We start from the raw sequence: 20,756 nt of genomic DNA, 5'->3' as shown, positions 1-20,756 counted from the left end.
GTCACCTTACTTCAGGGTGAGGGATAATGACATTCAAGGAGAGAAATCTTGTGTCGAAGCAGAAACCAAACCCAAATCCAAGTTAGGACATCTCTGCCTTCAGAGACTTAGAGGTTCTATCAGGAAGTAAGCATGATGACTTCATTTTTAAGAAACTGTGGGAATGATTTAACACACAGTAGGGTTTTTTTTAATGCGTGAGACAGGTTATAACACTGTCCTTGTATTGCTGTCACTGAAAAGGAATAATGACCGAATCTGCTTTTGGTTTCAGTGGCTTTGGTCCATGGTAAGATGGCTCCCTTGCTTCTGGGTCATAGTGAGGCAGAGTACCATGCTAGCAAGGCAAGGCAGAGGAACGTTGCTCATATCACAGAAGCCAAAATCAGAAAGAAGGAAAAGCAAGGGGAGAGGGGACAAGACACATATTTCCAGAGCAGGCCCTTAGCATCTTTTTCCACTGATGAGGCCATACCTCTAACCACTTCTCAGTGGTACCACTGAGTTGTGAATCCACCCAGAGATTGACCTATTGATTAGGTCTGAGCCCACAGGATCCAATCACTTCCCTAAAGTCTGTTCTGAATCATGAGTCTGTGGGGCACCTATCAAATCTGAACCATAAGAGTTATGAGAAAAAATGAAGCTACAGTCCTCTGTAGTGGCATCACTCAGGCCCCAACTATTTCACTTGGCAAGACACCGTCAGCCACAGAGGACACTGGCCAGGCTGAGCAGCAAGCAGACAGTGAAGAACTTTAGAATGATCTGATACCATAGTTGTCTCAAACACCCCAGTGACTTCTGGGTAATGGAATAATGATGCTATGTATATTTTGGAAACAATCTCACAATCCAGGGACTCGGGGGCTCATGTTTCAAGAGAATTCTCGCAAAGAGGCAACAGCTCATTCTTGTTGGCCGATTGTTTTGCAGCTCAGGAATAAGCTTTTCTGATTTTCTCAGGCTTCAAACTTATCCATCTAAGCCAAGCACAGACTGCAAGATCCTACAGGATCCTGGCAATAGGCACCGTGATCCAGGGCTATGGCCTTCTCTAGAGAGAAGGCATCATGAACAGTGTGGACAAGAAGGGATGCAAACATTGTTCATCTCATCAGACTGTAGACGAGAATGTAACTCTGAGGGACAATGATAATCTCAATAACCAATACCATCTGCCAAGTAAAACATAGCCAGTCACATGTGACCATCAGCATTTCTAACTAGTATTACTACTGCATAAGCTTACCTGTCTCCTCACACAGCATAACCTCCAACATTTTTTCTTTGCATTCTAATCCTGCTCTCCAAGATATAATTAACCAAAACCCAACTATTCCATATGATTTTCCCCGGGAAGCTAAGCTTCAGAGCATATGAGAATACACACCCTGGAATCCAGAGATGTGAATTAGAATTCTGGCTCTCCTCCTGATGGAGAGGACCATCATCATGCATTCTCATCTCTGGGCCCTACTTTCTCCATCACTGATAGCGAAGCATCATTCTCCCACCTTTATCATCTAATTTAATCTCTTTAAGACACATATAAAGGAATAAATTAGATGATAAAAGAGATAGAGTGCTTGTTGTCTTCCCAACACTTCCATTCTTTGCTTCTTTCTCTAGAATTTTCTAATATAGAAAAAGGAGGAAATCCTGAGCAATCTGCTTATTGTGTGTTCCTATGAGATGAAGACATGATCTTAGTGGGAAGCTTTGAGGCAGACGAGAAAATGAAGGATTCTAAAGGATGCTGACATCCATACAACACTCAGGATAATGGTCTCAGAGCAGGTAGTGTGAGGGTTTCCAGATACCCATCACTGAAGAAGAATAGAAAGTTATGGAAGGAGGGCAGAGGTTACAAAAGATACACATTCTTTGTGGGGTATAGGCGAGTGTATGTGTATCAAAACCTCCGGTAGATTTGTTATCATTATTATTATTTTGAAATTATAGTGTGGGGATTATAGAGTTTGGAATGTGTTTAAATTGAGTTATTTTTTTCTTTCTATTATAAGTTTTTCACATAGCAGATTTTGATCACATTCTTTCCTCTCCTCCAGTTCCTCTCAGGTCCTCTCCACTTCCTACCCTCATAACTTCACATTCCTGTCTCTCAAAAACAAAACAAAGCAAGAAAACAGCAACAAGGGGTGCACCCACACACTAAGACAATGGGGATGTTCTATTGGGATCTCACCAAGGCCAGCTGGCCTAGGTCTGAAAAAGCATGGGATAAATCCGGACTAGCTGAACATAGCGGACAATGAGGAATACTGAGAATTCAAGAACAATTGCAGTGGGTTTTTGATCCTACTGCACGTACTGGCTTTGTGGGAGCCTAGGCAGTTTGAATGCTCACCTTACGAGACCTGGATAGAGGTGGGCAGTCCTTGGGCTTCCCATAGGTCAGGGAACGTTGATTGCTCTTCGAGCAGATGAGGGAGGGGGACTTGATCGGGGGAGGGGGAGGGAAATGGGAAGCGGTTGTGGGGACGAGGCAGAAATCCTTAATAAATAAATAAATTAAAAAAAAAGAAAACAGCAACAAAAAAAATCAAAATAAAACTTTAAAAAAGAATATTAGTAAGGTAAGACAAAAAATAATTAAAACAAAACAAAAAGTACACACACACACACACACACACACACACACACACTGGAGTCTGCTTTGTGTTAACAAGTACTCATGGCTTGAAGCCTGCCTTGGAATGTGGTTGCTACCTCCACTGGAGAAGCCTGATTCTTGCCTTCCAAGCTGGTATTAACTGCAAATAACTTCTGGTTAGGGATGGGACTTTGTGTCCACTTTCCCTTTGCAGTGCTGTGATTTTTTTCTGGTTTGAGCCTGCCCCACATCTTAGCAGAACAATAGTAGCAGGTTTCCTCTTGGTTCATGACCTAGGTAATCTCAGGGTCTAGGTCACACAAACACTGTATTGTATGGGTTCCATCTCATGGAGTGGGAACACGGGGTTGCTAAAGATACATGTTTTTTTTTTGAGAGAAGGAATGTATGTATGTGTCTGTATGTATGCATCATAAGCTCCTAACATTTTTATGTATTATTAGTTCTTGGTGAACTTCATATAATGTGATTTGGTCATATTCACGGTCTCTCCCCCAACACCTCCTAGATCCATTACCCTTTCCAACCGTTTTTCCCTTTATGATTTTCTTCTCATCAAGACCAATTTATGCTGCCAAAGTACTCTCGGATATGCGACTTTCACCTGCAGCATGGTTGACTTATCAGGGGCTACACCTTAGAGAAAATGACACTCCATTTCCTAATTACTATCAAATGCCAACAGCTTTCTGGCTAGGGGTGGAACTGGGATTTGGTTTGTCTTGGGCTTGCACAGGTCTTGAGCACTGATCCCTTGAAGTCCTCGTCGACTTCTGGCTGTTACCACTTTCTGCCCCCTCTTCCACAATGATCCATGAGCCTTGAGAGGATGGGGTTCCCTTCTAGGCAGAACATTCTATGGCCTCTTATTTTCTGCCCCTTGGCTAATGATGTGGGAGTGTCATATATCAATCTGTTGATTTCATTGGTTAAGCAATAAAGAAACTGCTTGGCCCTCATAGGTTAAAACATAGGTGGGTGGAGTAAACAGAACAGAATGCTGGGAGAAAGAAGCCGAGTCAGGGAGTTGCCATGATTCTCCCACTCCAGGCAGACGCAGGTTAAGATCATTCCTGGTAAGCCAGCTCGTGGGCTACACAGATTATAAGAAATGGGCTAGTCCAGGTGTGAGAGTTAGCCGAGAAAAGGCTAGATAGAAATGGGCCAAGCAGTGTTTAAAAGAATACAGTTTCCGTGTAATTATTTCGGGTAAAGCTAGCCGTGCAGGTGGCAGGGTGCTGGGGACACAGCCCCGCCGCCCTTATTTCAACAGGCTAGTTGGAAGCCTCTGTGCTGATCACCATCTGCTAGTGGTTATCCAAGGTATACATTCTTTTTTATTTTATTATTTTATTTTTTGAGACAGTTTCTCTGTGTAGCCTTGGCTGTCCTGAAACTCACTCAGTAGATCAGGTTGGCCTTGAACTCAGTGATCCGCCTGCTTCTGCCTCTCAAGTACTGGGATTAAAGGCATGCACCACCACTGTCCAGCCAAGGTATTCATTCTTGACAAGCCTTTCAACTACAGTCATCCCACTCTTCTCAAAGACACTCCACTTGGAGCTTGTTTTCCTCTCGGCAAAACTGGCCTTTGGGCAAGGAATTGCCCAGGCCTTAACCACTGACAAGGTACATGGTATCCAGAAATGGATAAGCAGAACTGTCAAATCTTGCCAAGACAGGGTAAGATGGTTTTGAAAAATTTCCTGCCTCTGAAAATGGTCTGTCAGTTACTCTAGGCCTTAGCCAAGGTTGGTTGCTTCAAGGTTGCAAATGAGACTTTGGGTGATTGCCCAGGTAGCCAGTTGTCTCTGTCATTTGTTGCACATTTTGGAAGTTGCTTGATTGCACTTCCTGCTTACTCAAATAATATTATTTCCCTTCTTGGATCTTCGATGGGGTTGAAGACTAGATAGTTGTAGTTACTTTCCTCTCATGACTTGGCCAAGTTGTTATACAAAACTTAAACTAGTTAGGATAGGATAATTATTAAATATATTTTTTCTTATTGTATATGATTTTGTATTAGGCTTAGAACTCTTTTATTTAAACAAAAGGGGGAGGTGCTAAGGGAAGTCCTCCAGTCAGTATTTATCCGCCCACTGGGGTGTGGCCTCTTATATTATTTAGCCAATATAAAGCTTGCGTCTGGCCTCTTTTCTGGCTGCAGTATTCAGTTTCTGTTCTCTGTTCCAGCAGAGTATTCTGATTTGTGAGTCTACCCCTAAATAAATAACCATCTATTCTTCTCAATTCTGAGCTAGTGTGGGATTTCTTTTAAGCATCCTTCTTCAATCTTCATACAGCACAGAGGAGGCAAAACCTTGGGGTTCAGCAGAATTGACATGAAACAGAGGCAAGGATCGTTATAGAGAATTGTGTATTGCTATCTGAGGTTCATCATTTTCTAATTTTATTAATGGATCTGAGTTTGTTCTAGTATCTTGGAGTCATGAGTCTTGAACAATAAATCTTGAACAATGAATATCTACTTCTATAGTGATATTAACAATAGAGGTTTATATTTAATAGGCACTGGCTTATAGTCATCAATGTATGTCAGGGATATGTCTGAAGACCTGATTAAGTCAGCCTTCCCAACTGACATGAAGACAAGTGCCACCCAGTTTATAGTGCAGAAACAGAGGCATAGCAAGGCGTGGCCCACAGCCATCTACAATGACGTTAAATAATATAAGAATTCCATTTCAACACTTCGCATAGTGAGATGAGACATTCTATTTGAAGTATGCAGTATAAGTTAAACACTGCTCTGTGACTCCAACTCCAACGTAAATCAAGACACGCACAGACACAGCATGGGCCCAGGTCTTCACCTTGAGTCCAGCTCCCTGGCCACAGGGCAAACCTCTCAGCTCGCTCTCTTGCCTGGGTGTGGCTTTTTGCAATAAAAGTCGTGTGCACTCACTCCAGGAGCAGCAAGTCTAGCAAACGGGAGTTGCAAGAGCTCTTTTGGCCCTGCTTCCACTGGAGTTTACTGATAAGGAACTTGTCTTCCACTGGGATTGCATCAGCTGCTACCCAGAATGCCCCGAGAGACTCGAATGAATGCATGGATGGAAATCAATTCACCTCAGTCTTCAGGGGCTGAAGGAAGCATTCCTTCCAGCACATGTTACTACGTGTGTGCTTAGAAGGCACATACATGCCCACATGCTCCTAGACAACTGCTGAGAAGCGGAAGTTAGATCCCTATGTTGACCCTGGCATGGGGGGGGGGGGAGGCAGAGAAGAGCCACAATTTCGTTATAAGTTGGCAGTTTTTAAAAATTGTTTTACTAGGGGTAGGGAGCACCTGCAAGCTCTGTCAGGAAAAGAAAGGGGCTGTTTATGGCATCTAAGTCAAGGAATAGCTGGAGTAGCGGGAGGGTTGGGGACGCAGCCCCGCCGCTCATATTACTACAGGAGGGGAGGCAAGAAGGACAGGAAGGAAGAGCAAGGTCCTCCAAGATGCCACTTCCAGTGTACCAGTGGCACTTCTAATGACAACAGGCAGCAGAAGATGACACACAACAAGCCTAGGACGTGACTTTCTCTGTATCTTACCTCCCACTTCATTCACATTAACTCTTCTGTTCTCATTATTCACATAGAGAAAAATCAATATAAAAAATTTTCCTTTGGCAATTTGGTTATTCTTACCATAACAGACCCATCAAATAATCAGAAATCCAAGGGTCCAGGCACAGTGAACATGATTAATGTTCAGCAAAGCTCAGGTGAAGTCTGTAGCTACATCATTGGATGGCAAGTCAGGGGAGACTGGTATGTGGGAGCTGCGTATAGATACAGGGGCTCCTCTGACCCCCATCTCACAGCCAGCAGGATGGGATGATGTCACTGACCCACATCAGCCACCAGGCTTACTGTCATAAACAGGGGTTTCATCAGCTGGGTCTCAGTACTGAGTATCATCGGAATGCTAGAACACGTGAGGAAACAGTGCCAAGGCCTTTATTAACCGCTTGCCTCTGAGACAAGTGGCATGTCCTCTTCGAGCAGGGAAAATAGAACTTAAGTGTCCATCAATCCGTAGATGATCTGAGGTGTCTAACCATTAGGGGACAGCGGATCCAGCTATGAGTGCTGCCATTAAAAGACCCAAAGGAAGTAGTCACTCAACTGTAAAGACAAATACATGAACAAGAGAGAACTGTGGGGTGTACTCCAGACACATAAATCCTTGGAGACTAAAAATACCCAACGTCTAACTGGAGGCTCAGTAGGAAGAAACTGTCCTGAACACCTGTAAAATCAGGAATTCCAAAAAGAACGGGGAGAGTAGAAACCTCAACAAATCAGTTCTCAGGATTCCAGCTCAGGCACAGAACCAATGGTGAACACTTGCCTAGCAATGTGAGGCCTTGTTTTCAAACCTCAGCACAGGGTTGAGGAATAAGTGCTGGCCTGGGTGTGCAACTCAAAGGAGTGATGTGTATGTGTGTAGGTGGTGCTAGCCTGGGTGTGCAGCTCAGAGGTATGGTGTGTGTGTGTGTGTGTGTGTGTGTAGGTGCTGGCCTTGGTGTGCAACTCAGAGGTATGATGTGTGTGTGTGTGTGTGTGTGTGTGTGAATAGGTACTGGCTTGGGTGTGCAACTCAGAGGTATGGTGTGTGTGTGAGGGGTGTAGGTGTTGACCTGGGTATGCAACTCAGATGTGTGATATGTATATGTGTGTAAGGCAGTAGGTGCTAGGTTTGAGTGTACAGCTATGCGATATATGTGTGAGGAAGTGCTATGTCTAGGTGTGCAACTGAGTTTTGTTATGTGTGGGGTTAGCGGGTGCCAGGACAGGGTGTGCAGCTCAGATGTGCAGTGACTTCCCACAGCTCTCATGTCCTCACAGAGCCTATGTCTTTGTCATTACAGTACCTGCCGCAATTTAGTGATTGCTGCAACTTAGCTTTGTATTTACACAAGAAAAGGACATCCAGGAGAAGGTAATAGGACCTGGCCAGCTAAGAAACCTCCTGCCCTGTGCATGAAATAATTCAATAGTGTTTCTGGCTAGGGGGAGCCAGGAATGCAAGCTCTCACCCACTGCCTCAACTGCTGCAGATGCCTTCAAAGACCTCAGCGGTTCAGACATACAGCCCTGCTAGTCCTACAGTCCTGGTTAAATAATAACACAGACCCATGGAATGCCCTCCCTGAAGAAGAGCAAATCCTCTCAGCAGTGGGAAAAAACAAAACGTAGTCCCTGGAGTGAAAAAACCATGATCTGTAGTGTCTTTGGCTAGTAGATGCCCAGTGGTGTCAGCTTCCATATGTAGTTATTATCAACAGCAATTTCTCTTGCATCGTTTTGAACCTAGAATGTTTCTTTCAAACAAGAGCATGCTTTTGCACAGCACAGGAATCCAGACTGGTCTGGCTTGGAAATTTCACTGACATGGCTACACATCTACCACAGAGTCAGACACAGGACTTCTGTGTAACCAGCAGTGACATAATCGAAACCAGGCTCACATTTATTTAAGTAGTAGGGTTCTGATAGAATGAAAATATTTTAGTTAGTGGTACAACACTTTGGGGGGAAATTTACAGATGTCTCCCCTGCTCCACTGATTCCTCACTTACCTACAGGAGCACTGTTTGGGGTGGGGGAAGGAGGAATAGGGAGTGAGTGTGTGAGTGAGCGAGTGTGTGAGTGAGTGAGTGAGTGAGTGAGTGAAAGGGAAAGAGTGAGGGAGGGAAGGAGAAAGAGAGAGAGAGAAAATATTATGTTTCAGCTATGCACAATGGCACCTTTAAGAAATCTGCCAACCAGTAAAAATCTAAATAGTGGTGGTTGAAAAAAATAACAAAACTCTTCACTGCTTCCAGTTAATATTCACAGGACTCAAGGGGAGCAGGGCTTTCAAGGGTTCAATATTTATAAATGCTACTGTTGTCCCCCAAACACATGTCTTGGATTCATAAGAGAAGCAGGGAGCTTTTACCATAATGGGGTGAGGGTATGAGTTTAAAGTAGAGAAACAAGTCATTAAGAAACAGAATTAAAATCCACAAGTGAGCACTTGGTGGTCTGGGATTTGAACACCACTTGTTGGAGACATTTTTTCCTCATTCACTAATGTTTTAAAGACATGGAAAGTGCTTGTGGTGTGTAACACTGCTGACCAAGAGGGTGTTTGTCTTTTCATTTAAAATTTGGATGTTTCAATCAAGGACTTTGTGCTTGCAGCGCTGATGGTAAAGCCATCGCTCCCTCTGCTAGGCAAAAATCATGTCGGGATGGAAAGCCAACCCGACTCTAAATGAAAGGCCAGTGTCCTCACCTCCCAGCCTCACACCGTTCTCAGGAGTTTCTGTAATCTGACCGTGAGACATTCTCTAGCCTTTCACCTCATCTGTGCTGACCCTGGACACTAAACGAGCTGCAAAGCCCTGAAGTCTGTGTTCCTCTTTTATCCCGTTTCAAGAATGTATTCATATTAATGCTACACAGGAAACTGAACCAACACAAGCCTGCAGCTCCTGATGAGCTAGCACTGGCCCAGGAAGCAGCATGATTTTTCAGAAGAAATTTATGATGCCTATAAATTCACCTTCAAGGTACCTATGACTGGAAGGAAATAACTCGAGTTTTGAAAACTCCATCTTTAATCTAGTCCCTTCCTATTGGTTACTTCATCAAAAACACTGGAACTTCAAAATGGAAAGTTGATGGAGATCCAAATAAGCTTCAAGTTGGAATTCAGTTCTTTGAAACTGAAGTTTGCTATATGACTTCCATTTTGTTGATTCATGCCAAGGAGAGTCCATCTGGGAACATGGAAGAAAGGGAAGGGAGGGTCTCATTAGATTCATGGGCAGGTTATTCTGCAGTGTGGCCTCTAGAAGGAACATGGGAATAGCCTGACAATGAGAAGCTGGGTATTGAGAAAGTGATGTAAGAGTCACCTATAAACCCCAAGAATAGGTGGGTGGTGGAGGAAGGTCATTGGTTAATTATAATAAAGAAACTGCTTGGCCCTCATAGGTTAAAACATAGGTGGGAGGAGTAAACAGAACAGAATGCTGGGAGGAAGAGGAAGTGAGCTCAGAGGCCATACTCCCCTCTCCCGGGCAGACGCCATGAAGCAAGCTGCCAGGTCAGACATGCTGAATCTTTTCCGGTAAGACTGATGCTACACAGATTATAAGAGATGGGTTGATCGGGATATGAGAATTAGCCTGTAAGGGCTAGAGTTAATGGGCCAAGCAGTGTTTAAAAGAATACAGTGTCCGTGTAATTATTTCGGGGCATAAGCTAGCCAGGCGACCAGGAGCTGGGGTGGCAGGAACACAGCCCGCAGCTCCCACTACAGGTGGGTAAGAAACAGAGAAAGATGAGAGGAAAGGTGCTGGTTCTCACAACAGCAAGGTCTGTTCTCCCAAGCACTGGGGAATAGAAGCATCCATCGATGTCATTACAGTCTCACTTGACGTATCCTTGCCTAGGAAAGAAGAGCCAAAGCCAGAACAAACGTATGTGTGTATGTATGTGTGTATGTGTATAAGTTGTCTACCTCTACTTCATGAGAGAACACATACAAAATAAACACATTTATAAATACAGAGAAGAGAAAGTTGTGTTGTAATTTCATGTTGCATTTTGTATCTATGTAGAACTGTGGGACAGCCTTGTCGCAGGAAATACAGAAACACCCAGACAGACTCCAAAAATGACAGTGAGTTTCATCTAAGCTGATGCACCTCAACATCTTCTGTGTCCATCAACAAATGATACTATTTGCAAAAGGACACTGGAGTATACCTCTCCTTAGGTATGCCATGCCTGTAGGAAAGAAGACCATGTTTTTAACTAGCATTCTGAATAATTACCTGCAATTTTGAATATGTTAAAACAATCCCTCTGAGTTATATATTTAAGTTGGGTAGATTTATGGTACATACATATTAGTTTAAAGACAAACAGCCCTATCTTAAAATAGAGATTTCAAATAGAAATACAATTTGGGCAGGAATTGCTATTAAAGGAATTTTGAACCTAATAAATCCTTAGCTCTGCAAATGTCTCAGAGTTTCAGAGAGACGGCTAATGAATAATTTATGACTGCAAACACCATCACAGAATCCTGCACTGTATTTAACTTAATGCCCTCAGGTGCATGAAGAATTCTGATCTTTTTCATTTTACAGGGAAGGAGTGTTTACTTCCTTTTCCTTATACTTGCGCTCCTGAATGTTCAGGAAATTTCAAAACCACAAATGGGTTTCTCAAAGAAAAACTGACAAGTCAAAACTGTTATTAGAGTCTACTTCAAATATCTCAGAGTCTCTTTAGTTTTAACTGAAAACACACGAATTGGATTCCATCTACTTGAAATGTTTATTTTTTCAAGAGACAAACACAAATTCTACTGAAACTGAAGTATGATTTACTTTGGGATGAGAACAGCTGAACAAAGTAGTAAATATATTGACTTTCTCATATCATAAGTTTACACTCTGAGTAAGACATTTGCTTCCTCATAAATATCACGTGAAAAAAACCAGTTTGAAAATAAATGATATGCATTATGCCATTTCCCACAGACATAACAAATGCTATACTGTGTTTGTCACAATTAAATCACGTAATATTATTAAGTTTCCATACTCTCATCACAGATTGGACATTCCTGTCCTACGGTTGAGTTTTGAGAGATTTATGCAAAACCCAATTTTAGAATAAGACCAATGACTATGTTTTACAATCATATATGATGCCAACATCTAAATTGGAGACCTCACTTTCCATGGCAAATCCTATATATAGACATTCATACATGCACACTCACCTATATTATTCTACACTAGAGTAGTGAATGACCAAAATTACAGTGAAATCCATATTGAAACCATGTCACAGATTCCTTTGGGTGTGATGATAGCTAGCTAAAGTGCACGCACACTGAGGGGAAGCACAAGGCTGGTACTCACAGTTGTAAGCAGGGGCGAGGCGATGCTGAGCTTCCAGGCTGGCCAGTGTGATGTGGAAAATGATGTGCAGCAGCAGGAAGGAGAGGCTGGTGAGGCACAGAGACTGGAGCAATCGCCCTGTGTGTCCTGGGGAGGAAGCATTGGAGTGTCAGGGAGAGCTCGCATAGGGAAGCCCCAAGCCTGACTCAAAAGTGAAGCAATGTGATTCTTATCTTAATTATAAACCTACAGACAAAGGACATCTCATTTCCTTTGCAATATTATATAACTGCCTTTACATATTAAAATTAAGTATAAGGAAATTCTTGACAAATTTCCTGTTTGTTACCATGGATTAGAAACAAGTGCCAGATCAGAAAATTGTATAGAAAAACATAGCTAGAATGGAATGGACCCATAATATTCTCTTAATAAAAGTAGTTTAAGAAATTAAAAATAAGAAAGTAACCTAAGACATCCTACAAAGTTATGATAACTTCAATTTCAAAAATAAATACAGATAAGGAAGAAAACTGTAAATCAATTTCACTTGTGAGCATAGACATAAATTATAAAAAAATGTTAACCATTGAAATAGAATAAAATATAGCTTGGCATATTTATCAGAGTACAAATAGGTTTACTATAAGAAATCCATGTGAAATTCACATACTAATGCATTCGTACTACTTTTCTTGATACCACAAAAGAGACATTTTATAAGGCTCAGAAGCAAAAAAACATTAACGACTTCAAAGAAATAGCTAAGAAAACTAAGAATGCAGGGAACTGACTTTAAATATTGAATAAATCACAATGACACAAGCAACCTGATTTTGGTGAGCATTTAGGCGTCAGCCTATGCTATCAAGAGAATGAGTGAAGCATCCAAATCCCATCATCACAGGGACGGGCAGCGCCACGAGGAAAGAAACTGTTGCATCTCCATGATAAGGATTGCATGCCGATACATATGAACAAAGTGAATGCTTTCCAGACGCTGAGTATCAGTACAGAACGTCAAGCTGAGCCCAGAGACCAACTGTGAGAACAGTTCGGATACAAGATCATCTTACAAAAACCAATATACATCCTCTACATCAGCAATTTCAAGGTACAAAATCAGAATACAAGTTAGTTAGCAGTCAAAGCTGTTTTGTAATGATTTTGCAGCTCGGCCCAGAAAAAGAGCACAGTCATCTGATTAAACACAATCTAGGTACTGATGAGAGTTTACAGTGTCACAAGGTCCCCAGTAAACTGAGGCTAACACTGAGGGCTATTCTTTATCACCTGGACAGCCCTCTCTCAGCTAGTCAGGCTGAGTAACAAAAGGCATGCATAGAAACTCTTCCAGCAGAGAGGAGATTCAGTCCAAAGCCCGTGAACTTGGGCTGTTCATCACCTCTCTTTGATGACCTACAGTGAAGACTGTGGATTTTCTCAGCCAGTTCATACAGGAAACTCTGAAAGCCAATTCTTTGAAATAAATAAGATGCTGAAAAATATCTGAATCACATGTTCATAGATTTTCTATGGCATTACTACTCTTTGATAGAATCTTGGCTAATAAAAATATTTAGGCATTATCCTAATAAAGAGTGTAGACGGCTTTTATGGGAGTATAAAAATGATATGAATGAATAAAGGGATAATTTACATTCACAAAAGAGATTGTGTATGATAAAAGATAGAAATTTGCCTTAAAATCGGTCATTAAGTTCAAAAAAATTCAAATAAAATACCAGAAGAAGCCTAAACTTTCAAAAACATTTCAGTATATACAAGAAAGGATATTTTGAGGTCTTCAATAGACATTGTAAATATATATTTAAGAGTAAAATGATCTCACTCTGTCAGTCTTGAGAAATAAGTTCAGAGGTGAATGAGGCTGGTGTGCCCTATGGTTATTAAGATTTACTATAAACCTCTGTTAAAACACACAAAATCTCAGATTCCTTATGGAGAAGGTTAAAAGAACAGATGGAATATCATTGCTCACAAAACTAACTTATTTTTATTAACTACAGACATATCTGTGTTGATCCAACAAACCACTAGACAATGATAGAACAATATGGGAAGGTAGCACTATTATTAGGTCCTTCGCTGTTGTCTCCCACAGAAACACCATTTTGGCAGCCACACTTAGGCATATTTTGTGGAAGCCCCAGCTGCTGTGTCTCCACCTTCCCTGAGGAAGCACGGAATCAGATGTGAGCACAATGGGAAGGGTAAGAGGGCCAGCTTCACTTTACCCATGCTGCCCCTGCCTCTCCCATAGTTAACAGAGCTTGCTACAAGGAGAGGCTGGATTGGTTTGTGTTTTCTCCCCCTGGGAAAACTGAGAATAGTGTGGGTGCTTGGTCGCCTCAGTCCTGCAGGGTTGTAGCTCAGACAGCTCACTTCTGTCTCACCTCATTAAGAGAAGTTCTAGAACAAGCCAATGGAAATCAACCAGAAACAGGTAAGAACAGGGAGAAGAGGAGGGAGTGTCCTCCATCTCACCTGCGGTTCTTCATTGCCAGCCATGGGCCCTAATAGCCAGCCTAAAGACTCCACTAAGAGACATACTTATGAAGCCAGCAGTGTGATACACCTGAGTATCCCCATACCTAGCTGATGCCTCCCCTGGGCTGCCTACTCCTCCTTTCGTGGTCAGCTCCTGTACCTTCTTGAGCACGGCCTGTACCAGCTCCTACAGAAAACACGCAGACCTCAGCAGCACGCACACATCTCAGCAATTAACCTGTGCTGGCTACAGATAAGATATGAAACCGAGCACCCAGGAGCACTGCCCTCTGAAAACACAGGAGAGGCTCTCGGAACCAAGGTTGGCTGTGGGACAGAGACAGCAAAGAATCAAGAGAAGCAACAAGCAAAGTGAGCAGGTCCTTTCACAGCAAAGGTTTAAGAGACCAGGACTATAGAACCAGCCATGCCCCATAGTGTTTCTTGTTTGGTTTTGGTTTGTGGTTTTTATTTTCCTCGAAACCTGTCAATGAAGACTGGGAGAAGTGACTACTTCCTGAAGTGTTAAGGTAAAAAGCTTCAAACATCAAAGGGGGAAAAAAAACCCAAAACTCCAGTGTCAGACACAAAAGAAATGGAGATTGAAAATTCTTAAGAAAGAAAGAATGCAAGAAAGTCAAGCAGAAGGTCAATGAGCTCCAAGAGAAGTTAGAAAGACAACTAAAGTAAATCAGCTGGCTCCCTATACCTCACGCTGTGGACTGAGATGTGTGCTTTGAGCTCATGAACTCTGCCTGCCTGCCTGTGGCCATGCTCCCTGCCATGGTTGTCATGGACTCTGACCTACTAGAACCACAAGTCCCAAACCACATGTCCCAAATTAAACACTTTCTTTTCTAAGTTGCCTTGGTCATCGTGTTTTGTCACAGTAATTAAGAAGTGACTAAGATAATGAGACAGGTAATAAAAACACATGAATAATGAAAACCAAATAGAAACTCCAGAGAAGAAAACTCTGCAGAGTGCTTCAACAGCTGATTGGATCAAGCAAACGAAAAGAAAAAAAAAACCCCATAAAACAAATTACTTGAAGTTATCCAATAGAGGAAAAAAAAAAGAAAAGCATTTATAAGAGTGAGGAAAATCCATGGGACCTGTCAAGTGACTCATTATGACGCCAGGAAGAATTGTTTGAAGAAGCAATGACATAAGAAGCCTTAGAGATTTAAAAGAGCATGCAGATCCAAAACACCCAAAGAACTAAATAGTGGCCCAGAGTACAGTCATTACAGGGAAATATTACATTCCAAATTGTTTAAAAAAAAAAAAGACAACAGTTGGAAAGTGGCAAGAGAAAACACCTTATCATCCAATAGAAGACTGTTGAACATTGACAGATTAGTTTATCATCCAATAGAAGACTGTTGACTGTTGATGGATTAGCTTATCATCCAATAGAAGACTGTTGACCATTGACAGATTAGTTTATCATCCAATAGAAGACTGTTGACTGTTGACAGACTTTTTTTTTTCATCAGAAACCCAGGGGCCCACAAGGCCCCTGATTGATACACCCCAAGTGTAGAGAGAAAACCATAGTCCAAGAACACTACATCTTGAAAATCTGAGACTAAAACCTTAATGAAAGGCAGAGACTTGCCCAGCTAAACAAAAGTTAAGGGAATGCTCTTCATGAAATGCTAAAGTTGTCTCTCCTAAAGGAATAAAATCATAGAAAGCCATAAAACCCACAGGCATAGTAGGTGGATAGCCAGATTGAGAATACTTGTACCGCTGTCATAGCGGTATGCAAATCAAATTTAACTCCCATTAATACTAAAAGTTAGAATAGAAAATATTAAAAATAAGTGTAACTGCAATAATTAAAGCACTTCGATTTGTAAAGACATAAATCAGGGCAATATAATATGGGATTGAAAAAAGTATAGCTTTTCTATGTGATTAAAATAAAGGTGTGATTAATAAAGAATAGATTATTTTAAGTAAAAGATACTTTATGTAAGTTTCATGGTAATCACAAACTGAAGGTTGGAAGATGACTCAGCGGTTAAGAGTACTTATTGCTCGTCCAGATGACCCTGGTTCTTCACTTTTGGTGCATCCAGGTTCATTTCCTAGCACCCTCATGATAGCTCATCACCATCTGTAACCATCCAGGGGATCTGATGCCCTCTTCTGACCTCCTCAGAGACCAGCATGTGACCAAACCCATATATACAAGCAAAATATTGATATACATAAAATAAAATAAATAGATCCAAAAGAAATAGAAACAAGCAAACAAAACAATACAAAAAAAACAGAGTAAACACCAATAGTAGATGAAATCAGGTATCAAAATTCATGTAAAATACTGAGCAACCACAAGTTGAATATTTCTTACATCCGTAGTCAACCGAAATGTACTGAAGGAAGTCACTGATCATAGACATTAGGTTATCTTAATTCCTGTGACACCTTCCCTCTTGTATCCTTCTCCTTGGGGACTGTGTGACATGGCACTCTGCTGAAGCACATCTGGGCACAGGGGCCAGTCCTCAGATAAAACAGGGAACTGCCATGGAAAGTGATGCTTTAAATCCAGAACATCACAGAGAAAGAAAACCAAAGGCAGGCTTTGTTTTCCATCCTAGAATGCAACAGCTTTATGTTTTCTGACTCTTGGAACAACACAGTGTGGGAATACGATTAGCCACGGAAGTGAAAACTCAGCTAAATGAAACTGAATTTGATTAGCCCTAAGATAATCAAAAGCTCAAAATCTATAGAAGCAGAAGTCGGAGAGGGAAATAGCCTTTGGGTTTCTTCTCAGTTCCACTGTCATTTTTATCATTTTACTGTAGAGAAGTAAGGCTCAACACAGCAAATATCTCCTTTTATATATACTATTGATTGAGGCAAAATTCTCACAACAGACTCAGGATTATCCAGTACACACACAATGTTGTGCAAAGAGCCTCTCCGTTAATTGCACAACAATCAGACAAATATTTTCCACTTTCCCTCCCCTACCTGGCCTTCATGAGTCAGCTCCGTGACTCTGTAGATACTGCCTGTGTATATCATCATCCACAGAGGTGTTTTGTGACTGCTTGGCAGGACGTTGGAAGGCTTGTTCACACAGTGGGACCATCAGTTCTTCACTCTCTTTATGGATAAGTGAAAGTGTACCTGCCCATTCTCTTGCCTTTATGCACTTGGCCATTCAACTGTTATTACCAATGCTATAATATACTAATAAATATGCGCAAACACGCGCGCGTGCGCGCGCGTGCACACACACACACACAGAGAGAGAGAGATTGATTTGGGTACCTGCTTTAATATATTTTATTTAGATCCCTAGAAAAGGAATTATTAGATCATATGACAATTATATGTAGATTTTTGTCAGGAGCCAGCAAAGGTTTCCTAGCAGGCAAGTATGCATTCCACATTCTCACTAGCCATGTATGAGACTCCAGTTTCTTCCTATCTCTGCCAACACTCGTTGGGTTTTCTCTCGGTTATATTTTCAGTATTGCTGTCCTATTGGGTATCAGGTGGTGTCCCATGGTAGCTTTGCTTTGCATTTCTCTGATGCCTAAGGAGGTTAAGCGTATGTTCATGTGCTTCTTGGATACTTACATATTTTCTAAGAAGAATAAAACTTTGTTTTATTGATCTGCACTTGGGCATTCTGGACAATAGATAAGATGTACTGCCTTGTCACAGGTCCCAAAGCATACACTGGAAACCCCCAAAAGTAAGCCAAGGAAAATCATCTGTCTTTATAAGTTGGTCATCCTAGGTATTTGTCACAGTAATAGAAAGGTGACTAACATGAGGGGCATAATTCAGCTCCTATTGTTCTGTATCCTGGATACCCAAAGTCCCTGTCTTCCCCACTTGCAACACAGGTTCACCCCAGCCCAAGGTTTTAACCCACATGAACATCAAGTCTCAGCCTCTACTTTTATCTCAACATATTCTGATTCAGGTATGAGTGAAGCCCAATATGCGACTCATAGTGGGGAAAACTGAACCCCCAGTGCACATTGAAAATTGTTATTTCCTCCCCAAAGGCATCAGTGGGATAGCATAATACAAATGTTCCCAGCTAAACGAGATAGAATGTAAGAAGTCATGCATTTGCAGTAAGCTTAGAACCTGGTGTGGAAGACTGCAGTGGAGTTGAAAGTTGGAGCAGCATCTCTGGCTCAGTCAATAGCCTGCCCTTCAGACCATGGGTTAGGAGATGGCAGTTTCACCCTGGGGCCTTGAATGCAGCCCCCCAATCTCTATGCTAAGCACACCCGAAGGCATACGGGCACACTGAAACTAAGAAGGTGACCCTGTCCTCTGAAGTGACAGTCATCTCTACCTCCCAGACCCGTGTCCCAGGGGCTTATAGTGACAGTATCAGTGATGATGTTAGGGTCATCTTCCCTTTTCACTGAAGCTGAAGAACACACTTAGAACCAAAGGAATAACGTTCTTCCTCCATTTTGTCCCGTATCAGTGCCTTAAAACTCTCAGCTGGCAGTTTTTCTTCTGTGATAGTTGATTGAATGTGTAAGTCACCTGGTGATCTTCATTAGATGGTTGTTCAAAAGTTACTGGTGTCCAGAATGTTCTGTGTTTGTTGGTGTTTTCAGATAGAATTTCCTTATATAGACTAATCTGACCTCCTGACCCTCCTCCTACCTCTGCTTCCCGTGTGCTGGGGTCACAGGTCATTCTTGTTTTTGTAATGATAGATGGTTGGGGGGTTCACAAGTCCTTAAGTTCTGGTTCCTTTTCGTTCAGCAAACCTTTCTTCAGTGAGCCACCCCTCTCCCATGTACCATTCTTCTATTGCATGTTACTATAAGCCGTCAGGAGGAACCTGGCCACACCTTCAACATTTTGGTCAGAAATCTCTCCTGCTTATCTATAACTTCCAAGTTCTCCCAGCTATAAATCATTAGGGCACCATTCACTTTATAAGGGGAACCCATTCCCCCCAGGTGACAGCGACATGTTCTGCAGTCTCAGACATTTCAACCAAAGCAGCCTGAACCCTCGTCTTCCCCAAGTCTCTTCGGGACACTTCAAGCTTTCTGCGAATCTGCATCTCACACGCCTCTTCCATCTTCTGCCATGGGAGGATGTGCTTTTCTGCAAATATCACTTGCATTCTGAGCCTTGGCTTTTTCCAGATCTTGCCACCAAGTTAATAATACACTTTGAGATCACTTAAAACTACATATTTAACCTGGTATCCCACTTTGTGCTCAGCCTGCTTGAATTTAACCTCCCTTCAAGAGAGCGATGCAACCAACCCTACTGTGCCTTGGATTTCTCATTCAGCTGTTACGACCTAAGCTAAATGCATAACTTTAATCTGCAGTCATTCATTCTTCCTTGACCCTGAACCAGAATAATTATTGTGTATTTGAGTGTTGTGGTAATCATTTGCTAAAAAGCAGCCAGTGGATTGAAAAACAACCTTAAACAACAGATATCTCATAAGCATTGGAAGCAGCATGCACATGTGGGCTGATAACATCTGTTTGTGGCTTTGTTTGTTATTCTGGGTCAGCCGGAACCAGGAAAGCGGCTTCATCCCTTGTGAACGTCTCTTTGAGATTTCTGTCCAGACTCCCCCATTCCTTTCCCATGTCATGATATCTGTATTGTTCAACAACGCAGAACAAAACTGTACTTTAGAGACAGATGGAAGATCCAGAAACATAGAGAACTAGTGGCTGGTTCCTGGTCAAACTATTCCAACAGGAAGCTGCCTTATCTTCATGCCTCCACGAGTTGTCAATGTGCTGCGTACACTTGTTAATGTCGGCGTGTGCCATTGTCCATGAAGGGTCAAATGTGTGTAGAGACCCAAGATGATCTTGGGGTCTTCCCTAGATTGCTTTCCTTCTCTATTTTCTTTGAAATTGGGACGCTACCAAACTCGGAGCTCCCTAGTCTAGTTAGGCTAGCTGGCTAACAGCTTCAGGGATCCACCTGTCTCTGCATCTCCCAGCACCAGCCGTATAGGGTCATTCTACCACCACTGACGTTTTCCATGAGTGTTGTGGAATATTTGCTTAACTATATAAAGGTGTGATGAACTTGTTTTATTATGTAAAGGTGTGTTGCTGTTTTACCTTGCCTCCCTAAGGCACCTGATTAGTCTGGTAAAAAGCTGAATGGTCAATAGCGAGGGAGGAGGTATAAGCAGAACTTCCAGGCAGGGAGAGTAAGAAGGAGGAGGAATTTAGGCTCCAGTAGCCCCAGTAAGAAAGAAAAGGAGAGGACAGGGAGATGCCAAGGGTCAGACAGACAGACACAGAGGAAGCAGCAAAGTAGGACGTGCAGAATATAAGAAAGGTGAAAAGACCTGAGGCAAAATGCAGATGAATAATAGAAACAGGTTAAATTAAGTTAAAAGAGCTAGTGGGATAAGCCTAAGCTAAGGCCAAGGATTCATAATTAATAATAAGTCTCTGTGTCTTTATTTGGGAGTTGGTTGGTAGCCTAAAGAAAATTCCAGCTACACATGAGTACCTGGGTTCCACACTCAGGTCCTCAACCTCGAGTAGCTGGCAATTACTAACCATCCCAAGCCATACTGATGCTTAAACAACTATTTTATTCTCTTGCAGCTTTGGGAAATAGAGCCTCAGATCAAGCTGTTCTCGGAGCATCTTCATCAAAGGCCTCTCTCCTGG

General features: G+C 42.1%; 1 protein-coding gene across 3 annotated transcripts in view; it reads right to left on the bottom strand.

Annotated features, from left to right (window-relative positions):
- Positions 1 to 20,756, bottom strand: part of LOC121440635 (piezo-type mechanosensitive ion channel component 2-like) — a 346,630-nt gene that overhangs the window by 195,784 nt on the left and 130,090 nt on the right. For all 3 annotated transcript variants that reach the window (XM_041641417.1, XM_041641418.1, XM_041641419.1), the window contains exon 3: positions 11,590 to 11,715. In XM_041641417.1, coding sequence (XP_041497351.1) covers positions 11,590 to 11,715 — 126 coding nt within the window. The remainder of the gene's footprint in view (positions 1 to 11,589; positions 11,716 to 20,756) is intronic.

Source organism: Microtus oregoni, unplaced genomic scaffold (assembly GCF_018167655.1).
Source record: "Microtus oregoni isolate MIOR12 unplaced genomic scaffold, Mior012 000069F_ref0000032, whole genome shotgun sequence".
Taxonomy (NCBI): domain Eukaryota; kingdom Metazoa; phylum Chordata; class Mammalia; order Rodentia; family Cricetidae; genus Microtus; species Microtus oregoni.
Note: the sequence above shows the minus strand (reverse complement) of the source record. Positions and strands in the feature narration are given on the sequence as shown.